Source organism: Schistocerca gregaria, chromosome 5, assembly GCF_023897955.1.
Source record: "Schistocerca gregaria isolate iqSchGreg1 chromosome 5, iqSchGreg1.2, whole genome shotgun sequence".
NCBI classification, from domain to species: domain Eukaryota; kingdom Metazoa; phylum Arthropoda; class Insecta; order Orthoptera; family Acrididae; genus Schistocerca; species Schistocerca gregaria.
Window position 1 is genome coordinate 130,794,916 of NC_064924.1, and position 24,586 is coordinate 130,819,501.

Sequence of the window (24,586 nt, forward strand, 5' to 3'; positions counted from 1 at the left end):
GTCTGCCAGAAAGTTTGAGGAAGAAGGAAAAGTACGGAATAAATGAGTTGAAAGTAGCCACTGAAAACGAATGTGCCAAAAATACCAACTTTTCGAGGAACGCTATTGAGAAAATTCAAAGAACAGACATTTGAGGCTGTCTGCAGAACGATTCCACTGCCGTCAATACACATTTCTCGCAATGATCACGAATATAGTATACGAGGAACTGGGGCTCATACGGACCCATATGGACAATCGTTAATGCCTGGCTCTGTTTGCGAGAGGAAGGGGACAGGAAACAACTAGTTGTGGTGCATGATACCCTCCGCCACGTGCCGTACGGTGGCCTGCGGAGTACGTATGTATGAGATGTAGAACCGAAGCCCTTGCATCGGACTGCCACAGGGCACAGCGCGTTTCATCACTCAAACTCTCCCGAGTCATTCAATGTCCACTGGTGTCTGCACACCACCTCCAGCGTCGCTTAGCTTTGACTAAGGAAATCTGTGATTTACGGTGAGCTGCCAACTGCCACTGCAGCCAACTCGTTTGTTAACTCCCAACGCACATTCACTGAGCCAGCTGGATCGCTGGTAGCACTTTGGAGAACTCGCAAGTGATTCCTTCCGCTGATTGCACGCGATTTTTTACAGGCACTCTCCCAATTCTCTTACTTGCTTGTCCATCAGTACACGATGTCTTCCTGGTGATGGTCCAGCCGCGGCTGTTTCCTTGCGTTTATTGTTACAGTCATAATAAAGAGTGTATACAATTTTTGGGAGGCGCCAGTCCCTTGGTACCGCCAAAGCAAGCTCGCGTCTTATACTGGAATCTCTCTCTCTCTCTCTCTCTCTCTCTCTCTCTCTCTCTCACACACACACACACCCACACACCCACACACACACACAGAAGGAGCGACACGATCTCACAGGAAGCGTGATTTCTGTTCAAAAACGTATAGTGCCCAGAACAGAAGAGCAACCTCCAATCTGCACCACAACTGCCGACTGCAGGCGTCATATGGAAATGTTAGCTAGACTGTCCCCTTGGGGTCCAGGTGCCTACACTGGAAAGAGTTCCTCTTTTTCGTGCCCATGTGAGGCGTTTCCCATGGAAAGTTGACATAATATAACCCTTAATATGCTGTAGCAGAACTATGTACAAAGGGTACTAGGAAAGTTTCGCAATACAGCTGTACTTAGAGTGAAGATTTTCACTCTGCAGCAGAGTGAGCGCTGATATGAAACTTCCTGGCAGATTAAAACTGTGTGCCGGACCGAGAATCGAACTCGGGACCTTTGCTTTCCGCGGGCAAATGCTCTACCAACTGAGCTACCCAAGCACGACTCACGCCCCGTCCCCACAGCTCCTGTCCGCGAAAGGCAAAGGTTCCGAGCTCGAGTCTCGGTCCGGCACACAGTTTTAATCTGCCAGGAAGGATCACAGCTGTATTTCTTTAATTTTTTTCAAAGTAATTACAGCCTACTAAAAGGTATCACATAGATTATATAATGGTCAGAGTGAGAGTTAGGAACCAGGTTTTAAATTGTAAGACATTTCCAGGGGCAGATGTGGTGCCTGACCACAATCTATTGGTTATGACCTGTAGATTAAAACTGAAGAAACTGCAAAAAGGTGGAAATTTAAGGAGATGGGACCTGGATAAGCTGATAGAACCAGACGTTGTACAGAGTTTCAAGGAGAGCATAAGGGAACAATTGACACGAGTGGGGGAAAGAAATACAGAAGAAGAAGAATGGGTAGCTTTGAGGGATGAAATAGTGAACGCAGCGGAGAATCAAGTAGGTGAAACGACGAGGACTAGTAGAAATCCTTGGGTAACAGAAGAAATATTAAATTTAATTGATGAAAGGAGAAAATATAAAAATGCAGTAAATGAAGCAGGCAAAAAGGAATACAAACGTCTCAAAAATGAGATCGACAGGAAGTGCAAGATGACTAAGCAGGGATGGCTAGAGGACAAATGTAAGGATGTAGAGGCTTATCTCACTAGGGGTTAGATAGATACTGCCTACAGGAAAATTAAAGAGACCTTTGGAGAGAAGAGAGCCACTTGCATGAATATCAAGAGCTCCGATGGAAACCCAGTTCTAAGCAAAGAAGGGAAAGCTGAAAGGTGGAAGAAGTATATAGAGGGTCTATACAAGTGCGATGTACTTGAGGACAATATTATGGAAATGGAAGAGGATGTAGATGAAGATGAAATGGGAGATACGATATTGCGTGAAGAGTTTGACAGAGCACTGAAAGACCTGAGTCGAAATAAGGCCCCAGGAGTAGACAACATCCCATTAGAACTACTGACGGCCTTGGGAGAGCCCGTCCTGACAAAACTCTACCATCTGGTGAGCAAGATGTATGAGACAGGCGAAATACCCTCAGACTTCAAGAAGAACGTAATTATTCCAATCCCAAAAAAAGCAAGTGTTCACAAATGTAAAAATTACCGAACAATCAGTCTAATAAGCCACAACTGCAAAATACTAACACGAATTCTTTACAGACGAATGGAAAAACTAGTAGAAGCCACCTCGGGGAGGATCAGTTTGGATTTCGTAGAAATACTGGAACACGTGAGGCAATACTGACCTTACGACTTATCTTAGAAGAAAGATTAAGGAAAGGCAAACCTACGTTTCTAGCATTTGTAGACATAGAGAAAGCTTTAGACAATGTTGACTGGAATAATCTCTTTTAAATTCTAAAAGTGGCAGGGGTAAAATACAGGGAGCGAAAGGCTATTTACAGTTTGTACAGAAACCAAATGGCAGTTATAAGAGTTGAGGGACATGAAAGGGAAGCAGTTGTTGGGAAGGGAGTAAGAGAGGGTTGTAGCCTCTCCCCGGTGTTATTCAATCTGTATATTGAGCAAGCAGTAAAGGAAACAAAAGATAAATTCGGAGTAGGTATTAAAATCCACGGAGAAGAAATAAAAACTTTGAGGTTCGCCGATGACATTGCAGTTCTGTCAGAGACAGCAAAGGACTTGGAGGAGCAGTTGAACGGAATGGACAGTGTCTTGAAAGGAGGATATAAGATGAACATCAACAAAAGCAAAACGAGGATAATGGAATGTAGTCGAATTAAATCGGGTGATGCTGAGGGAATTAGATTAGGAAATGAGACACTTAAAGTAGTAAAGGAGTTTTGCTATTTGGGGAGCAAAATAACTGATGATGGTCGAAGTAGAGAGGATATAAAATGTAGACTGGCAATGGCAAGAAAAGCGTTTCTGAAGAAGAGAAATGTTTTAACATCGAGTATAGATTTAAACGTCAGGAAGTCGTTTCTGAAAGTATTTGTATGGAGTGTAGCCATGTATGGAAGTGAAACATGGACAATAAATAGTTTGGACAAGAAGAGAATAGAAGCCTGCGAAATGTGGGGCTGCTGAAGATTAGATGCGTAGATCACATAACTAACGAGGAGGTATTGAACAGGATTGGGGAGAAGAGACGTTTGTGGCACAACTTGACGAGAAGGGACCGGTTGGTAGGACATGTTCTGAGGCATCAAGGGATCACCCATTTAGTACTGGAGGGCAGCGTGGAGGGTAAAAATCGTAGAGGGAGACCAAGATATGAATACACTAAGCAGATTCAGAAGGATGTAGGTTGCAGTAGCTACTGGGAGATGAAGATGCTTGCACAGGATAGAGTGGCATGGAGAGCTGCATCAAACCAGTCTCAGGACTGAAGACCACAACAACAACTATTTCCGACACATTGAATACACCTCTCCATCCTCCGAAACGAATCCCTAAACCAGTTCTCCCAAGTTTCTGTAGGGAGTAAGGCACACTCGTTGCCCCAAGCCCTCAGAACGACGTCATCACTTGAAACCTGCACTCGTTTTGAGCTTCATTTACACGTGTGGAGCGAGAAGCGAGGTCTGGACTGTAAGGGCGGTGCTCTAGAAGTTTCAGCCCCCCCCCCCCCCAAATATTCCGTGGATGCTTTGGGGCGGTGAGCTGGAGCGTCGTAGTGATGGAGGAACCGAGTTTCCATTCTTGACTTATGTCGCAGGTTTTACAAAGAACGGATGACTTTGGGCAGTGTGACTGTGTTCTGTGTGACCAAAACAACACGCTCCACAGCTGCGCTCGAGTTGAAAGAAATAGCTACTATTTTCTTCTTTACTGATCGCAATTTTCTGACAGCTAGGGATGTATCGTCACCTTCAAAGATCCAAACGTCGTTATGAGTCTTAGTCGGCACGTCATTATAGTACAGGCAAGTCTCGTCACCTGTCAAGATGTTATTCTCATACTAGAAAACATCTTCCGGCATCTAATCACACGTCGCGTCATCTGTCTATGGGGCATCCAGAGTCAACCAAGTTGCTTGCAAAAGATCATGCGGAACCGAACGAATAGCTGGTGAATGCAGCCCCAAGGTACCCTCGAAGTGCTTATAGGTCACTCGCGTGTCTTCGTCCAGCATTTTCCTCACAGCATGAATGTTTTCCTCCGTAACCGACGATCGCGGCTTTCCCGCCCTCTCAGCGTCCTCCAGAGTGAAATGTCCTCTTCGGAATTCTCTTTACCTCCTGGCTGTAATTGTACGATGTGGACACACATCAGCCAGTGCAAGAGTCATTTCTTCCAAGCACTCTCTATGTTTAAACCACGCGCGAACTTGTACCGCAAAACTGCCCGAATCTCACTTCGTGACCAAGGTGCCATAGCAAGCGCTTCGAACTAACCCTCCTGGTAAACGACTGCTCCCACAGACTTGGCACAGCGGCTACAATTCAGGTATGAAGTAATTTTTTCAAAATGTGGTGCCAAAGTCGTAATATATTTCTTTAAAGTCAGTACTGCCATTAGACTGTTTTTTTTATTTGCAGTGTTACATTTACACGATGATGATTTCGGCTTTAAAGTGCCATTATCAAGTGTTTTAATGTTATACAGTGCCTAAGATGGCATTCTGTCGTATTTAAAATACGCTATTAGACACATTGTCTAACGGTCAATATTTCTGGTAAAAGGCTACTGCTTTGTTCATATGTTCATATGTATGTGAAAACTTATGGGACTTAACTGCTAAGCTCATCAGTCCCTAAGCTTACACACTACTTAACCTAAATTATCCTAAGGACAAACACACACACTCATGCCCGAGGGAGAACTCAAACCTCCGCCGAGACCAGCCGCACAGTCCATGACTGCAGCGCCTTACACCGCTCGGCTAATCCCCCGCGGCTACTGCTTTGTTTTATCACTGAGTATACCATCTTATATCACTGAGTACACCATTTTGAGTATACTCAAGAAGGTATACTCAGTGATAAAACAAAGCAGCAGGCTTTTACCAGAAATATTGACCCTTAGTCGACGTGTCTGATAGTGTATTTTAAATACGACAGTAAACCTCTCTTAGGCACTGTATAACAGTAAAACACTTGAAATGGCACTTTAAAGCCGAAATCATGATCGTGTAAATGTAACACTGCAAATAAAAAACAGTCTAAAGGCGGTACTGACTTTAAAGAGACAGGTATGAAGTATTGCCAGAACACAGCAATAATCAGCCTCTTCCGACTTATTGTTGGGTCGCATTCCATAACTTCCGTAGTACCCTTTGTACACTACTGTCCGTTAAAATTACTACACCAAGAAGAAATGCAGATGATAAACGGGTATTGATTGGGCAAATATATTATACTAGAAGTTACATGTGATTACAGTTTCACGCAATTTGCGTGCACAGATCCTGAGAAATCAGTACCCAGAACAACCACCTCTGGCCGTAATAACAGGCACTGAGTCAGATGCAGTTTTGATGGCGTGTACAGGTACAGCTGCCCATGCAGCTTCAACACGATACCACAGTTCATCAAGAGTTGTGACTGGCGTATTGTGACGAGCCAGTTGCTCGGCAACCATTGACCAGACGTTTCCAATTGGTGAGAGATCTGGAGAATGTCCTGGCCAGGGCAGCAGTCGAACATTTTCTGTATCCAGAAAGGCCCGTACAGGACCTGCAACATGCGGTCGTGCATTATCCTGCTGAAATGTAGAGTTTCGCAGGAGTCGAACGAAGGGTAGGGCCACGGGTCGTAACACATCAGAAATGTAACGCCCATCGTTCAAAATGCCGTCAATGCGTACAAAAGGTGACCGAGACGTGTAACCAATGGCACCCCTTGGCATCATGCCGGGTGATACGCCAGTATGGCGATGGCGAAACACGCTTCCAATGTGCGTTCACCGCAATGTCGCCAAACACGGATGCGACCACCATGGTGCTGTAAACAGAACCTGTATTAATCCGAAAAATGACGTTTTGCCATTCGTGCACCCTGGTTCGTCGTTGAGTACACCTGTCTGTGATGCACCGTCGAGGGTAACGGCAGCCACCGTCTCCGAGCTGATACTCCATGCTGCTGGAAACGTCGTCGAACTGTTCGTGCAGATGGTTGTTGCCTTGCAAACGTCCCCATCTGTTGACTCAGGAATCGAGACGTGGCTGCACGATCCGTTACAGCCATGCGGGTAATATGCCTGTCATCTCGACTGCTAGTGATACGAGGCCGTTGTGATCCAGCACGGCGTTCTTTATTACCCTCCTGAACCCACCGAATCCATATTCTGCTAACAGTCATTGTATCTCGACCAATGCGAGTAGAAATGTCGCCATACGATAAACCGCAATCGCGATAGGCTACAATCCGACCTTTATCAAGGTACGCATTTCTCTTCCTTACACGAGGCATCACAACAACGTTTCACCAGGCAACGCCGGTCAACTGCTGTTTGTGTATGAGAAATTGGTGGGAAACTTTCCTCTTGTCAGCACGTTACAGGTGTCGTCAGCGGCGCCAACCTTGTGTGAATGCTCTGAAAAGCTAATCATTTGCATATCACATCATCTTCCTCCTGTCGGTTAAATTTCGTGTCTGTAGCACGTCATCTTGATGGTGTAGCAATTTTAATGGCCAGTGGTGCATTATTAGACAAGGCTGGTTACTGGAAATGACCGAATGCAGAGGGCGAGTACTAATGCGCTGACAGCAGCGGCTGCGGCCATAAACCTCGGCGTGTGACGGTCGCTTTTGCTGCCGCTGTTGGTACTCACTCTTCTGGCAGTGGTTGCTGTTCCAGCAGAGCGGCTCCCCAGCGGCGGAGCGTGGGCACTGCGGCGTCCGGGGACACAGCATCGGGCACTCGTTCTTGGGCCGGTTCGCCTGCAACACACCAGCCAAAGCTGCACTCGTCCGTCCCACTCACTGTACTGCGCCCCCTCCTTTTTACACCTGCTCATCACCTGTGCAGTCACGTGTAGTTCTTAACACTCATTTACAGAATTTTATTGATAACCTAGGGCAGTAGTAGGTTAAGTTTCTTTTGCCCATGCTCTGGTGTGCTGAGTTCCGTGGCCATTAAGGGGGGTAGGACGTCAAACGGGCTGACTTGGAGCAGGAGAGGCACCACAGGACATTTTAATTTCCACTGTCTATACTTTTACAAATAAATTCATAAAACTTTGAAAGCATGATCAGGAAGGATTCAGGATCCATACTCATAGTAGTGGAAGCTCAGAAACGTAACAAAATACTTTTTTTTTACATGTGAAATTTCATCTTTTTTCACTTACTACTGGCTGCATTTCTTGCTATAGGTACACTTTTCTTCCTAAGTAAAAGAGATTCTTCGATGAATTTTGCACAGCATACAAAGTATTGTTACATGTGTTTGAAACTCAAAGGTTTATTTAATTTATGAAAAAAATGAATGAACTGTTACATTTTAAACTTCTTGTTTAGAAAAAACTCAAATTTTATAGTTAATTATCTCAATTTTTACCACAGTTTTTAATAGATTTGGAAAATTATAGAGTTTCATACACCTGTAAGTACTGCTTGTATGCTGTGCAAAATTCATCGAAGAATCTCTCTTACTTAGGAAGAAAAGTGTACCTACAGAAAGAAATGCAGCCAAAAGTAAGTGAGAAAATGATGAAATTTCACATGTAAAATAAAAGTTAGTTTGCTATGTTTTTGAACTTCCACTGCTGTGAGTGTGAGTCCTCAATCCTTCCTGGTCGTGCTGACAAAGTTTTATGGATTTATTTGTAAAATTATAGACAGTAGAAATTAAAATGTCCTGTGGTGCCTCTCCTGCTCCAAGTCGGCCCGTTTGACGTCCTAACCCCCTTAAGAACTGTTGCTGGAGAACGCCATGATCCACAAAGCCAATATATATTTTAAAGCCTTACTGCTTTCGGGTTAGTACGTCACTCTTCAGACAGCAAAATATTTTAATTATAGTAATACACTCGTCAGCTACGAGGGTTGGAACTTAAATAGTGGCAACTATTTATTGACAACCGATACAAAAGAGTTACACGTTTGCACCTGTTACTGTCCTTCAAAGTAGGCGCCAGAGTTGTGTAAAACCCGTTGCCAGCGACGTGGAAGGCGTAGTTCACAGTTAGCAGAGCCTGCTCTGTTGATGGTGCGAATGCAGCGGTCTAATTTTATGGCGATTCTCGTGTACGACTGTGATGGTGTTATCCTAACGCATTACGTTTCTCCACGGCAAACCGTCAATTCACAGTATTACTGTTCGTTTCTGAAGTATCGCCTGCGACCAGCTTTGCGAGGGAAGCGGCGACACTTTATGAGCAAACCCACCCATCATTTTGCACGACAATGCGTGGGTGCATATAGCGCAGGCTGTGGCTGCTCTGTTCGGTCGATGGGACTGGGAAGTACTGTCCATCCAGCATACTCCCCGGACTTGAGTCCTTGGGACTTTGATTTGATTCCGAAGATGAAGGAACCACTTCATGGCATTCGCTTCAGAACTGTTCCAGAGATTCCACAGGCAGTAGACCGCTCCATACGCACCATCAACAGAGCAGGCTCTGATAACGGTATATTACGCCTTCCACATCGCTGGCAACGGGTTTTGCTCAACGCTGCTGACTACTTTGAAGGACAGTAACAGCTGCAAACATTTAACTCTTTTGTATCGGTTGTCAATAAATAGTTGCCACTATTTAAGTTCCAACCCTCGTATATGCTATTTGCTTCTGCACTGAACGAGAATATTACGGTGTTTACCGGCATATAAATACGTCCTCCCGACATGAAGAACATGCTTAATGTGCGCGCATTTGATACAAAAATGAAAGCGTTACACACACACGCGCGTCTGTGGTAGTGGACAGTGTTTAGTCTTGTTTTGGTCCTTACGTCCTTTGAGACAAGGCGAAACGCTGTAAGACGACCTTAAAGCGTATATAACATAACGGGGTGATTCCCTGATGATGCTACAAACCTTCAGGGACGATGGAAAAGGGTAAGTGTTGCAACTTGAGGTAAGGGACCCTGGTCTGGAAACGACCCAGTCTAAAAATTGTAAGCCAAAATTATTCTGATACCTCTAATTGTGAACTTATTCTTCTGCAAGCTCTTTGCTTTCCATATTCTGGGAGGAGGTAGCATGGACCAAAAGATGAAAAAAGTCCAGTAAATGTGTGCTCTGTAATAAGAGCTATGAGCAGTTGTACATCTTTGCTACTGTGTAACACACGTCTCTTACTGAACAAGTGGTCATAGCTTTCAAGGCATTCACTGCAGAACCAACGTTTACTAGACCAGTTTTCTTGTTTTGGTGCGTACTATCTCCTCTGAAAACATGGAAAGCACGGAGCTTAGAAGAGATCCATTGCCAGAGGTATCAGAACGATTTTCGCTTATATAACTTTTAGACCCGTTTGCGGAGCAGGATCCCTTACTTCAAACTGAGATATTCATCCTCCTGCACCATCCTCTAATGTTTATGTAGGCAGGCATATTTGCATGTGTCTGCTGTACACATAACATATAAAGTGCCGATAAATGTCCTCCTTCGGTGCACAGGCGAACGGCATGTTACTCACGAATACATTACTCTCAATTAAAAAAGTTGTCTTCAGAAGTTGGGCGTGATATCCCGAAGTTGGCAATGGCGTTAAAGATTTTTTTAAAGGTTTGTGGCTGGTTGCTTCCTCCTTCAATTTTACCCAGTAAGCTAGTTCAAGATTCACTTTTGCATCCCCCATCCCTATTCCCTATCCATTGATTCACTGCTCATTTTCAACACCATGAATAACTGAAATTGGAACCATCATGTAGGAAATTGGCAGGAAGCACGTGCAACGAATTTGCTAAAGAGACTCCCTACACTACACTTGCCAGATTATTCCTGCGGGGTATGGGTTCCTCACCAGGAAGGATGGACAAAGGACATCGAAGATGTTCAAAGAAGTGGAGCTCGTTTTGTATGCTATGAAATGAAGCTGAGAGTGTAATACGTATGATAAACAAGTTGGTGTGCAAACCATTAAAGCAAAGCCGTCTGATGTTTTTGGGAAATTTCAGTCACCAACTTTCAGCTCCAAATGCCAGAATATTTAGTCGAAATGACCATAATGATAAAATAAGAAGCAGCACAACCCCCACGGAAACATTTTGGTATCGTAGACAACGAAATAGTTGACCATTTAGAAAAGAGTAGTATCACGAAAGGGATGCCATGCTTCGTACGCCTGCCTCATACTGACTTTGTAACTAACGAAAAGGGCATGCGATTAATGGTTCCGATTCTGGGACACCTCTAGGCAGACGAGAGGGCAAAAATTTGTAAGGATCCAACCGTTCTATCCTAAAACAACAAAGCATTCGGAGTAAAAACTCTTATCACGTCGTACGGCATCATTGATGAGATAGCGAACTGGGCATGGGTGTTAGCCTGCACATCTTCAGAGAAAGAAGAAGATTTAACGACGGAAGATCGTCCTTCAGAACTGGCAGATTTAAACCACATCTACTGCTCGATTGTTCCCGCTACGCCAGTTGACAGGGCAAACTTCATAAGGCGGTCGTCAAACTGGGAATTCCTCTACCCACAAGCGCCACGAATCTTGTACACAGAGAACACATCACAAAGTAGTTTCAAGACACAGGCACTCCTTCCTGAAGTACAATATGTGACGACACCAGAGTCACGGCAAACGCATTACTTATTTTACTTCACAGTTGCACACCAGCAACTTGTCCAGGAAGAAGAAACCACTTGCACTCACGTTTATAACTGGTGACTTAAGCACGGTGCTAACCCAAAGATCTATTAGTTAAACTATCTGAAATTATGAGCTCCATAACACTTACTTTGAGTGAAATACGACTGTCGATTGGAAAAATCCTCTGCACATGACTAGTATGTCATGCAAAAAATACAATAATAGTAACAATGGAAATGAGGGTTTGGCGTCATTGGCCGGGAGGTCCCTCACGGGGCACGTCCGGCCGCCTTGGTGCAGGTCTTATTACATCCGACGCCACATTGGGAGACCTGCGCGCCGGATGGGGATGAAATGATGATGAAGACAACACAACACCCAGTCTCTGAGGAGACACTGACTGACCCAGCCGGGGATCGAACCCGGGCCCCTGAGGACGGCAGTCCGTCACGCTGACCATTCAGCTATCGGGGCGGACATAATAACAATAATAAGATAATATAAAAGCTTCATACATACGAATCATACAGCCACACTCTTGCAAATACGTCTTTGGTACATTTCTTGTTCCTAAGTAGGCATACGTGCCTAAGGCTGAACATGTAGATTAGATTAGTTTTTCGTTCCATAGATCCGTGCTGAGGATATCCTCGTGGATGTGGAACATGTCATTTTTTTAAAAGCTGAAATAACAATACTGATGGTATGAATATACACAATACATCATTTGTTTCTATTAAAAAATTCGTCAATGGAGTAGAAGGAGTTGGCCACTAGTAAGTCTTTCAGGCTCCTTTTAAACTGATCTTTATTTGTAACTAAATTTGTCTTATTTAATTTTTGACTTGAGCATATTTGCTCCAAACTCCGACCATTGTCTTCTCGCAATGTAATTTTACGGTTTCTCGAAGTTTCATTCTGATGAAGATGTCCTTAGAGGCTGCGAAACCTAAGTCAATGTACCAAACAGTTATTTGCAAGCGGCTGGCTGTATGATTCCTACGTTTGAAATTTTTATAAAGTTGTTGAGAAACAGCCACGTTTAAAACTAAGATTTTCACCGCCCGGGGTATCTGTGTCAAAGTACAATAATAAGATAGTTTACATGTTTGTCTTTCAGCAAGTGATAACAGTAATTAAGTATGAGTGACATGTATCGCAACATAACTGCAGAGACGACAAATAATTATCTAATTTACAAGGACATTAAATAACAATGTGATTTGCTAACTTGCTGGGCAGCGAGATGCCAAATAAATACAGCATTAAAAATAAAGTATCTGTGGATGTGTCCGACAGATGGGAATGAAACGTCAGTGAATAGTTTTATACATCAAACCACAGATTTTTAGTCCTGCAGTGTTAAAATAAGTTAACTAATACAATTAATCTTTCGTCACGTTTCGCACTGTCAAACATTTTTTTCAGCAGTCTGACGTTTCGCTGGAGACACTGGCGAATGTTTCAGTATTCTAGCAGGGTGTACTCACGCCGATGTAGTGGGCGTCCTTGCCGGCGGGCGCGATGCGGTTCCAGTCAATGGAGTCGGCGTAGCAGAGCAGCGGGTTCTTCTCCAGGCGCACGCCGCCGCGCAGGATGTCCGTCAGAGAGTGCAGGCCCAGCTCCTGTAACACGCCGTCAATATCTCCTCAAACAACACATCGACAGTCGCACGTCGATGTCATAAGTCGACATATCGCCAACGCCGATGCATTTTCCCAACATACACGATGTATCAAGTGGAATGCTTACAGATTGTAAAAATGTATGTATGTACTAGGGTCACTCCAAAAGAAATCACTATTTTTTTTTAAATCCATCTTTTATTCTGCATGTTTGAAAGTTTTACAGTGTGTAGACACATCCTTTAGGAACAATATTTTCATTTCTCTACATTATTTCCATCCCTCTCAACTGCTTTACGCCATCTTGGAACCAGCGCCTGTATACATGCACGGTAAAGTTCTGGACCAACCTGTTGGAGCCACTGTTTGGCAGCGTGCACAAGGGAGTCATCACCTTCAGCGTGCACTGTCGCGTCAGTTTCATCATCGTATTGACCTTTTTACTTGCTCTTATGTTTCTTCCTAACATTTTGTTTTCGTTTGGACTCTGCCTACGTCACCCATAATCTGCAACCAAGTGCCAACGCGGACCGCCCTTCGACCATGATTTTAGTTGCGTAGCAGGTTGCTGGCTCCCCTTTTCTCGGATACACTTCATATCACGAGCCTGTGGTCAGCTTAGGAAATGCGTCTCAATTCTGGGTTACAAAGCGCGTCTTCTGCCGCAGATCAGCCATTGCTCACTTAAAATAAGCTGTCGACAGAGCATGTAGCATTTTCCACACACCTCGCGGCGGGCACTTCCAACATTCTGCGTCTCACATTAACAACATTTGGAAAGCAACCCGCCGTGTTTGTGTTAGGTTGTCGAAAAAATATCGCAGTTTTCCCAAAATACTAGGTGATCAAAAAGACAGTATACATTTGAAAACTTACTAAACTACGGAATAATGCAGATAGAGAGGTAAAAATTGACACACATGCTTGGAATGACATGGCGTTTTATTAGAACAAAAAAAAAAAGTTCACAAAATGTCCGACAGATGGCGCTGGACATGAAAACGTTAGTGACTGCGCATGACCCCGTAGTGGCCGACCGAGCACAAGGCGTAATGCTGCTGAGACAGTTCAGGAAGAAATGGAGACTGTAGCGGGTTCGTATGTGCACGGGGAAGTCAGCGCTCGTGAAGTCGCACGTCGCACCGGCATTCCACACACTGCTGTCTGGTTGGCACTGAGGCGTACCCTCCGATGCTATCCGTACAAAATCCAACGGCATCATGAACTGTTACCTGGCGATTTAGTGAAGCGGAGGGCATTTGCGGTGTGGGCGTTTCAAAAAATGGCGGAAGATGACGATTAGTTGAGTAACGTGTTGTGGACCGACGAAGCTCATTTCACTCTCCGAGTGGTGATTAAACATTACTTTATGAAAGGCAAAACGCCTCAGGAGACCAAAGAGTAGCTTGATAAACATTACGGTGGCTCTGCACCTTCGATTAGAACAGTGTATCAGTGGTTTTAAAATTTTCGGAATGGCCATATGGGCACAAGTGATTCTGAACTTTCTGGACGCCCTGTGGAGGTTACGACTCCTGAAATCATTGATAAAATCCATGATATGGTGACGTATGACGGAAGTGTTAAGGTGCGTGAGATTGCTAGTGCTGTGGGCATCTCGAATGAACGGCTACATAATATTTTGCATACACATTTGGCATGAGAAAGTTATCCGCCAGATGGGTTCCGCGATTGCTCACGTTTGACCAAAAATGGAATCGTGTGAAGTGTTGCAAGGATGGTTTGCAGCTGTTCAGGAAGAATCCGCAGGACTTTAAGCGTCGTTTCGTCACTGTGGATGAAACATGCGTATATCACTATACTCCTGAGACCAAACAACAATCTAAACAATGAGTTACCAAGGGAGAATCTGCACCAAAGAAGGCCGTTCCTTCGGCCGGAATGGTTATGGCGACTGTCTTTTGAAATTCGCAAGTCTTAATCCTCATCGACTACCTGGAAAAGGGTAAAACTATTACAGATGAATATTATTCATCGTTATTGGACCGTTTTAAAACCGAGCTAAAAAAAAACACCACCGCCGGCGATTGGACCGCAAAAAAGTCCTTTTCCATCACGACAATGCACCAGCACACACCTCAGCAGATTTGGTCGCAAAATTAATGGAAACAGGATTCCAACTCGTTTCACATCCCCCCTATTCTCAAGACTTGGCTCCCTGGGACTACTGTTTGTTCCCCAATTTGAAGACATGGCTGACAGGACAAATATTTTATTCAAACGGGGAGGTGATTTGCAGCAACAAATAGCTATTTTGCAGACGTGGACAATTCTTACTATTCGGAAGGGATCAACAAATTAGAACAGTGGTGGACGAAGTGTGTAAGTCTAAAAGGAGACTATATCGAAAAATAGAAAAGGTTTACCCGAAACACGTTAGTAATTTTTATTTTTGCACGGACTTTTCAAACGCCCCTCGTATAAGCGACATTTCTTTCCCGGTGTATCGATACTGAAATGGAAATATCGAATGCTCATATTTTTATTTTATATTATTTTCGCAATATTCCGTTAATATTTGAAATTGTAGCAGAACATAATTTTACCAATCTACACTGGGTGCTGGCGATGTGTATGGAATAAAAAGATTTCCGATGTGAAGGAACAACACAACAGTCGCGTCAAAAAACCATTTTTAACGCAATTGGTGTGCCATTTTTTCACATCGGCGTTCTTCAAAAACATTTGCTGAAACTGAGGAACAAAAATCTAAATGACAAGATTGGTCTTTGCGGGGGGGGGGGGGGGGGGGCGAGACATGCGAGGGGAAATGCTGGCGTAATCGGCTACAGCCCTACCAACAGAAACTGCAACTTTTAACTTCACCGCCACGCAGTTTTCACACTACCATTACTAGGTCGCTGGCGTTTGCACAAATGGAAAAAAAAAACATTGAACTCGGCCTGAATTGTTCCGGACAAATCCGATGTGTGATTAAACTGAACGAACGACATATAGGACACCTTTTATTGTGCCACTCATGTGCAGTTACCTTGTTAGCAAAGCGGTTATCGCAATGTGTGAACATGCATCGATTTCCTTTCTGTCCTTGCTATAAAGGGGATAAGATCGGTGTTACACTATCATATTTCTTTGACAAAGAAATGTGATCAAATATCCATCCAATTTCTTTGACAAATAGCTTTGACGGGACGCTGAAAAGGGGTATTACACTGTCGTCATATTTTTCGTCAAACTTCAAGATGGCCGCGCAGTTGCTAGTATCACAATTGCATTGTGTGTGTATTTGCAAGAAAAGCGGAGGAAAAAAAGGAAACATAATTGGATGAAGGTATAGACACTACGTCGAGATAATAAAAGCATTCATCAAAATTTGATACGAGAGCTGCAAATGGATGGGAGATAGGTTATTTCAGTTTTTGCCCAGTAAAGTAGCTTCTCATATTACAAAACAGAATACTCTCTTGAAAAATGCTATACCTGCAGATAACAGGCAAACTGTGACTTACTAACACAGGAGAGGACTACTCTAGTTTACAACACAACACACGAATATCACATTGCACACTAACCAAAATAATTCCAGAAACATGTGAAGCGATTTATAAATCACTGAATGGGGAATATGTAAAGGTAAATAAATGTTTAGTACACTATACGGGCAATAAGAACTATTTTTATTTTTGAATATTTTAATTAATGGGATTAGTGATCCTTGAATTTATCCCGGCATATTTGATAATCAAAATATCCACGGGTGTAGTACTGCTGGTCTACAGTGTCCAACGGGCACAATATTTCGGAGATCAAACATGTCGCCATCATCAGGTGAACTGACGGACTGAGCTCCTGTGAACGTGCCGGCACGGAGATCCGTACGCTATGGCTGCTCAGGGGGAACTCGGTTCGGTCGCGGCGGCGGCCGATAAACAAGCGATTGGGTTAATCAAGAGTAAATCGAGCAAACGTATAGTTGTGACGACCACGGCGGACAGAGCCATCACACCGACGTCATCTCAAACGCCGTCGCAAACTGTTCCACCGTGGCGGGGGGCGCGGAGAGCGGAGGGAGCGCACCGCGGGCGGAGAGTATTTAAATCGGCCGCCTCCGCGACCCAACCCAGTTCCCTCTGAGCAGTCATAGCGTACGGATCTCCCTGCCGGCACGTTCACAGGAGCTCAGTCCGTCAGTTCACCTGATGATGGCGACATGTATGATCGCCGAAATATTGTGCCCGTTGGACACTGTAGACCGGCAGTACACCCGTGGATATTTTGAATGGGATTAATGTTCTAATAACTACAAAATTAATAAAAAGTACGAAAGAGATGGTTCAAATGGCTCTGAGCACTATGGGACTTAACATCTGAGGTCATCAGTCCCATAGAACTTAGAACTACTTAAACCCAACTAACCTAAGGACATCACACACATCCATGCCCGAGGCAGGATTCGAACCTGCGACCGCAGCAGGCGCGCGGTTCCGGACTGAAGCGCCTAAACCGCGTGGCCACCGCGGTCGGCACGAAAGAGATGAAGCGCTTTTTAACTTGTGGCTTCCAGAATTCAAAAATAGACAAAATAGAATGGAAAACTAAGAAATATTTTTATTTTATTTTAGAGAGTGACCATATCCTCTATTCCGGCTTACTGAAAAGCTCACTGGATGTTTCGAGATGTAGAGGTGGATGGCTGTAGCTGTGATGCGGATATATGTCGCCTGCAGCATATTCCACCTGCCCATCAACACACAATTAAATAGCATGCACTGTGCTCCTTGCTTACCCCTCCACTCTACTCGAAGCAAGTTTGAGTCGAAGGAACACACCAACTTTGAAGCCATGTTTGCAAACACTCTACAGAAACGTCAAATAGCTGTAGCGACGCCAGCGCTCCAAGCCGTTACGTTTCACATTGCAGTGAACAGAAGACGAACGACTTTTATGATCAAACCTACGGCGAGGCCCTAGATTTGATTATATTTGTTTGACGACAGGCAAGATTTGACAAACTTCCCAATTACACCATCAAATTTCTGTAATATAAATATTTCACATATCAACTTTGACAGTGAAATATGACAGTGTAAAAATCCGGCCTATGCAGGCTACTGGGTTGTTGATGTACACAATACCTAATAATAAATTAATAGCCGGCCGCTGCGGACGAGCGGTTCAAGGCGCTTCAGTCCGGAACCGCGCGACTTCTACGGTCGCAGGTTCGAATCTTGGTTAGGTTAGGTTAGTGTTTAACGTCCCGTCGACAACGAGGTCATTAGAGACGGAGTGCAAGCTCGCGTTAGGGAAGGATTGGGAAGAAAATCGGCCGTGCCCTTTCAAAGGAACCATCCCGGCATTTGCCTGAAACGATTTATGGAAATCACGGAAAACCTAAATCAGGATGGCTGGTGACGGGATTGAACCGTCGTCCTCCCGAATGCGAGTCCAGTGTCGAATCTTGCCTCGGGCACTGATGTGTGAGATATCCTTAGGTTAGTTATGTTTAAGTAGTTCTAAGTTCTAGGCGACTGATGACCTCAGATGTTAAGTCCCATAGTGCTCAGAGCCAATAAATCAATACTATAATATACAGCTCTAAAACTGGCACAATATTTACAATGTGCGGCCTATATATATAGGCCGGTACTTCAGTATTTTTTCGTCGATATATCGATACCATTTTCGATATGTACAGAGCAGGTAATGATTTTTTTTTTTTTTTGTAAATGTCGATATATCGGCCTCCCGCTGTTTCTAAAATATCAACAGTCCTAGTTTGTGTCAGCTATAACCAAGAGGCAGCCGTTGTGGCAACACTGTAGCGGCCCAAGTGATAGTCAACTGTTAAGTAATTTTAATCGGATTACAGCTGCCGTTCCCCTGTATGTGTATAACGGAGTAGAGTCGACGTCATGCGTCCCGCAGTTTGTTAGCGCGCTGTGTATTCCGCGCACGTGACAGGCTGACCACACTGCTCGCGGGGAAGTCCCCGCTGGTGCTTCTTGGGGGAACACAGCTGTTCTCAGGGCCGCCGTTCGCCGTTGCCGACTGCGTACTAGAGTTCGATTCGATTCCTACCATTCAATCTCACATTGCGTATCGATTCCTACGATTCGTTCCCGATTCTTTCATGATTCATTCTAGTCTGCGATGGCACGATTCTTACGGAATGCAAAAAGTTCTACATCTTACTCACAGATGGCAGGACATGTGTGGAATTTTCAATGGGGTTAGAATAGAACTGTGTCATGATAAGATATGCCAGAAATAGTTTATTTGTGAATAAACATGCATATAACGTTACAAGTGTGATTCTCGATTTATACGTGTAATGCCTTAATTGATGAAAGGTCACATTTGATTTGATTGCATCTATTGTTTTATTTCAGCATGCCAGGAAAGAGGAGTCGATTTGTGCGAAAGGTGGTGCACAATTGCTGCCTTTGTTCAAACGCATCCTCCACTTGACTGCCAACTGGCGGTCGTAATCATTCGGCACGACTCGGCACGATTCGGAAGTTGCCTTCGAAGCATAGCGTACTAAGAATCGATGACTCGTTGGAACTTGGAATAGTCACGACTCGGAAACACGCAATCGTTCTTACGATTCTTTTGAACGACGATTCGTCCGTATCACGACTCGATTCTCACGATTCTTTATTTAGAGTCGTTCAAATGAACGACTCACCCACGAATCGCCACAACTCTACTGCGTACTCACAAAGGTGCCCGTGCCGACTCGCCATCACCGATTCCGTCCAAATTTACGGTACAGCTAGAGCTTGGCTAGAAATGAGTGTGACTGAAGTTCAGACAGCCAACCGCTCAGAAAAAAAATAGCTTTTCGGTGCGGGTGGCGCGAGGCATGATCCACTTACGTTACACAGCTTCCAGAAAGCGGTTTACGCACCGAAGAAAAGTACACACAGAACGGTAAGCCACGAGCTGTGGGATCGAGCAGATACCCAGAAACTTTTTTATTTTCGTTTCTTTACAATTCATATACAAGGTGATTCTTTTCCACCGTGTACAAACTCCAGGTACTGATCTATGACAAAATACAGACCAAAACAGTGTAATGAACTTAGGTCAGTAAATTCATGGTTCCCATGTCAATTTATTGAATCACACTTTGTTACAGAGACTGCGGTCTAATACGCGCTCTAGCACACATCAACAGTTACGGTACGCTTGGTTTCTTCCTAGACGGTGGTACTTTGTTCATACGTCACGCCCTAGCGACCCCTCCTGCCATAGTCATTCGTAATTTTGCGTCCGATTCACTTCTCTTGCCGACTCACCTTGTAGTGGACGTGATACAGCGTTGTGCACAGTGGTTCCGTATTCGAATAGAGAGCTTGCCGACGCGATTTTTTTTTTTTTGGAGGGGGGGGGGGGGGTGTTATTTGGCGGAGAAGACCAGACAGCGAGGTCATGAGTCTCATCGGATCAGGGAAGGATGGTGAAGAAAGTCGGCAGTGCCCTTTCGAAGGAACCATAACGACATTTGCCTGGAGCGATTTAGGGAAATCACGGAAAACCTAAATCTGGATGGCCTGTCGTGGGATTGAACCGTCGTCCCCCCCCCCCGAATGCGAGTCCAGTGTGCCAGCCACTGCGCCACCTCGCTCGGCCGGAGGCCGGCTGGAGTGGCCGAGCGGTTCTAGGCGCTTCAGCCTGGAACCGCGCGACCGCTACGGTCGCAGGTTCCAATCCTGCCTCGGGCATGGACGTGTGTGATGTACTTAGGATAGTTAGGTTTAAGTAGTTCCAAGTCCTAGGGGACTGATGACCTCCCATGTTTAGTAAAAAAAAAAAAAAAAAAAAAAAAAAAATCGCTCTCTCGGTAGACATGGTGTTTACATACGGAAAGGCAAATGGCAACGGGCAGCAAGTTTGTATCAGGAGACCTATCCCCCGCAACAGCTGCCACCGCATTCAGTGTTTGCAACAGTGTTTCGCTGTTTGTCTCAGACAGTGTCGTTTCAGGAAACAGGATATCATGAAGGCCGTACCAGAAATGTTGGGACACCTTACTTGAAGGAAAATATGGTTAACACTGTGGAAGGCAACCTCTCGTGTCAGTAAAAAAATGGTTCAAATGGCTCTGAACACTATGGGACTTAACACCTATGGTCATCAGTCCCCTAGAACTTAGAACTGCTTAAACCTAACTAACCTAAGGACATCAAACAACACCCAGTCACCACGAGGCAGAGAAAATCCCTGACCCCGCCGGGAATGGAACCCAGGACCCCGTGCTCGGGAAGAGTGAACGCTGCCGCGAGACCACGAGCTGCGGACGCGGGTCGGTACCAGGCAGTTGGATAGCCAGTACAGCGTAAGCCAGACGATCGTGTGGAACATTATCCATGACAACTGTTACTACCCTTATCACCTACAGCGTGTGCAGGACTTACTAGCGAGTGACTTTCCACATCGCGAGTAATTTTGTCACTGATTCCTTCACCTCGCAACCACGATTCTGGGACCTATGTCATCCTTCGTATTCACGGATGAGGCCACCTTTACACGGAGTGGTACCTTGAACTTTCATAACAGTCATCTGTGGGATAATATGCAGAACCCCCGTGGTATGGCAACAGCGGGTAATCAGCATCGGTGCAGCCGGAATGTGTGGACCGGGATAATCGGCGGCCGTATTTTGGGACCGGTCTTCCTTCCACGTCGCGTAAGTCGAAACTATCGGTGCTTCTAGCGGGTTACTTTGCCTCCCCTACTGGAAGAAGTGCCATTGATGATTGGAAGGGTTATGAGGCTGTTGAAACAGGCGACATACCCACAGACTTCAAGAAGAATATAATAATTCCAATCCCAAAGAAAGCAGTTCTTGAATGCGAAAATTACCGAACAATCAGTTTAATAAGCCATAACTGCAAAATACTAACACGAATTCTTTACAGACGAATGGAAAAACTAGTAGAAGCCGACCTCGGGAAAGATCAGTTTGGATTCCGCAGAAATGTTGGAACACGTGACGCAATACTGACCTTACGACTTATCTTAGAAGAAAGATTAAGGAAAGGCAAACCCACGTTTCTAGCATTTGTAGACTTAGAGAAAGCTTTTGACAATGTTGACTGGAATACTCTCTTTCAAATTCTGAAGGTGGCAGGGGTCAAATACAGGTAGCGAAAGGCTATTTACAATTTGTACAGAAACCAGATGGCAATTATAAGAGTCGAGGGGCAATGAAGGGAAGCAGTGATTGGGAAGGGAGTAAGACAGGGTTGTAGCCTCTCCCCGATGTTATTCAATCTGTATATTGAGCAAGCAGTAAAGAAAACAAAATTCGGAGTAGGTATTAAAATCCACGGAGAAGAAATAAAAACTTCGAGGTTCGTCGATGACATTGTAATTCTGTCAGAGACAGCAAAGGACTTGGAAGAGCAGTTGAATGGAATAGACAGTGTCTTGAGAGGAGTATATAAGATGAACATCAACAAAAGCAAAACGAGGATAATGGAATGTAGTCGAATTAAGTCGGGTGATGCTGAGGGAATTAGATTAGGAAATGAGACACTTCAAGTAGTAAAGGAGTTTTGCTATTTAGGAAGTAAAATAACTGATGATGGTCGAAGTAGAGAGGATATAAAATGTAGACTGGCAATGGCAAGGAAAGCGTTTCTGAAGAAGAGAAATTTGTTGACATCGAATATAGATTTAAGTGTCAGGAAGTCATTTCTGAAAATATTTGTTTGGAGTGTAGCCATGTATGGAAGTGAAACATGGACGATAACTAGTTTTGACAAGATGAGAATAGAAGCTTTCGAAATGTGGTGCTACAGAAGAATGCTGAAGATTAGATGGGTAGATCACATAACTAATGAGGAAGTATTGAATAGGATTGGGGAGAAGAGAAGTTTGTGGCACAACTTGACTAGAAGAAGGGATCGGTTGGTAGGACATGTTCTGAGGCATCAAGGGATCACCAATTTAGTATTGGAAGGCAGCGTGGAGAGTAAAAATCGTAGAGGGAAACCAAGAGATGAATACACTAAGCAGATTCAGAAGGATGTAGGTTGCAGTAGGTACTGGGAGATGAAGAAGCTTGCACAGGATAGAGTGGCATGGAGAGCTGCATCAAACCAGTCTCAGGACTGAAGACCACAACAACAAAAACAACGTGATGCCGCTCCAGCCCACTTCCCCGATTACGTCCGGATGCATCTCAATCGTGTCTTCCCTGGTCGATGGATCGGACGAGGGGTTCCAGTTCCACGGTCTGCTCGTTCACCGAATCTCAACCGGTGCGATTTCTGGTTACGGGGACATCTCAAAAATATCGTGTATGCACAGCCCATTCCAGATTAGGAGACAATGGAGCAGCGCACTGACCCTGCCTTTGACACTGTTCGGATGCAGCCTGGCCGATGCAAACGTGTGAGACTTAACATACACGGATGCGTTGAGATATATAGAAACCATTTTTCAACACATACTGTAATTGTGGCTGCATGATACAGCGCGTATTAGGCCGCTTCTCTGTAACAATGTATGATTCAATAAATGATTCCAATGGCTCTAAGCACTATGGGACTTAACATCTGAGGTCATCATCAGTCCCCTAGACTTAGAACTACTTAAACCTAACTAGTCTAAGGACATCACAAACATCCATTCCCGAAGCAGGATTCGAACCTGCGACCGTAGCAGCAGCTCGGTTCCAGACTGAAGCGCCTAGAACCGCTCGGTCACAACGGCCGGTTAACTATGCTTTCGCGAAGGTACTATGTACTGCCCCTGCCTCGGCTTCAGATTATTCTTTCTTGAGGCTAATACTCATTAGAATTTATCTCTCAGTACACTCGCCGTGCTATCGACAGGGGATGTCAAATTGATTCCATATTTTTAGATTTCCAGAAGGCTTTCGACACCGTTCTTCACAAGCGTCTTCTAACCAAACTGTATGCCTACGGAGTATGGCCTCAGTTGTGCGACAGGATTCGTGATTTTCTGTCAGAAAGATCACAGTTCGTAGTAATAGACGGAAAGTCATCGAGTAAAACAGAAATAATATTCGGCGTTCCCCAAGGGACTGTTACGGCCCCCTCTGTTGTTTCTGATCTATATTAACGACATAGGAGACAATCTGAGTAGCCGTCCTAGATTGTTTGCAGATGGTGCTGCCATTTACCGACTTGTAAAGTCATCAGATGACCAAAACGAATTGCAAAATGATATACATTACTGAATGGTGCGAAAAGTGGCAATTGACCCTGAATAAAGAAATGTGTGAGTACTAAAAGAAATCCGCTAAATTTCGATAACGCAACAAGTCACACAAATCTTAAGGCTGTAAATTCAATTAAATACTTAATTACTACAATTACAAATTCCCTAAATTGGAACGATCACATAATGTTGTGGATAGAGCTAACCAAAGATTGCGATTCATTGGCAGAACACTTAGAAGGTGCAACAAGTCTACTAAAGAGACTGCTTACATCACGCTTCTCCGCCCTATTCTGGAGTATTGCTTTGCGATGTGGGATCCGAATCAGGTGAGACTGACGGATGACATCGAAATCATACAAAGAAGGGCAGTTCGTTTTGTTTTATCGCGAAGTAGGGGAGATAGTTCCACAGACATACGTGAACTGCAGTGGCAATCATTAAAACAAAGGCGTTTTTCGTTGCGACGGGACCTTCTCATGAAATTTCAATCACCAGTTTTCTCCTCCGATTGCGAAAACATTCTGTTTGCACCCACCTACATAGGGAGAAATGATCAGCAAGATAAAATAATAGAAATCAGGGCTCGCACAGACAAATTTAAGTGCTCATTTTTCCCGCGCCCAGGCAACGACCTTGCCGCAGAGGATACACCGGTTTCCTTGAGATCACCGAAGTTAAGCACTGTCGGGCGTGGTCGACACTTGGATGGGTGACTATCCAGGCCTATGCGCTGTTGCCATTTTTCCGGGCGCTCTCAGCCTC

At 44.5% G+C, this 24,586-nt stretch overlaps 1 protein-coding gene and 1 non-coding gene across 2 annotated transcripts in view; both read right to left on the reverse strand.

Annotated features, from left to right (window-relative positions):
- LOC126272079 (insulin receptor) overlaps nucleotides 1–24,586 on the reverse strand; it is a 595,694-nt gene that overhangs the window by 235,825 nt on the left and 335,283 nt on the right. Inside the window, exons 3-4 of the mRNA XM_049974641.1 lie at nucleotides 12,509–12,643; nucleotides 7,086–7,194 (exon numbers count right to left, since the gene is read on the reverse strand). Coding sequence (XP_049830598.1) covers nucleotides 7,086–7,194; nucleotides 12,509–12,643 — 244 coding nt within the window. The remainder of the gene's footprint in view (nucleotides 1–7,085; nucleotides 7,195–12,508; nucleotides 12,644–24,586) is intronic.
- Trnar-gcg (transfer RNA arginine (anticodon GCG)) lies at nucleotides 1,251–1,325 on the reverse strand. The gene has a single exon. It is a non-coding gene; the product is annotated as a tRNA-Arg (tRNA).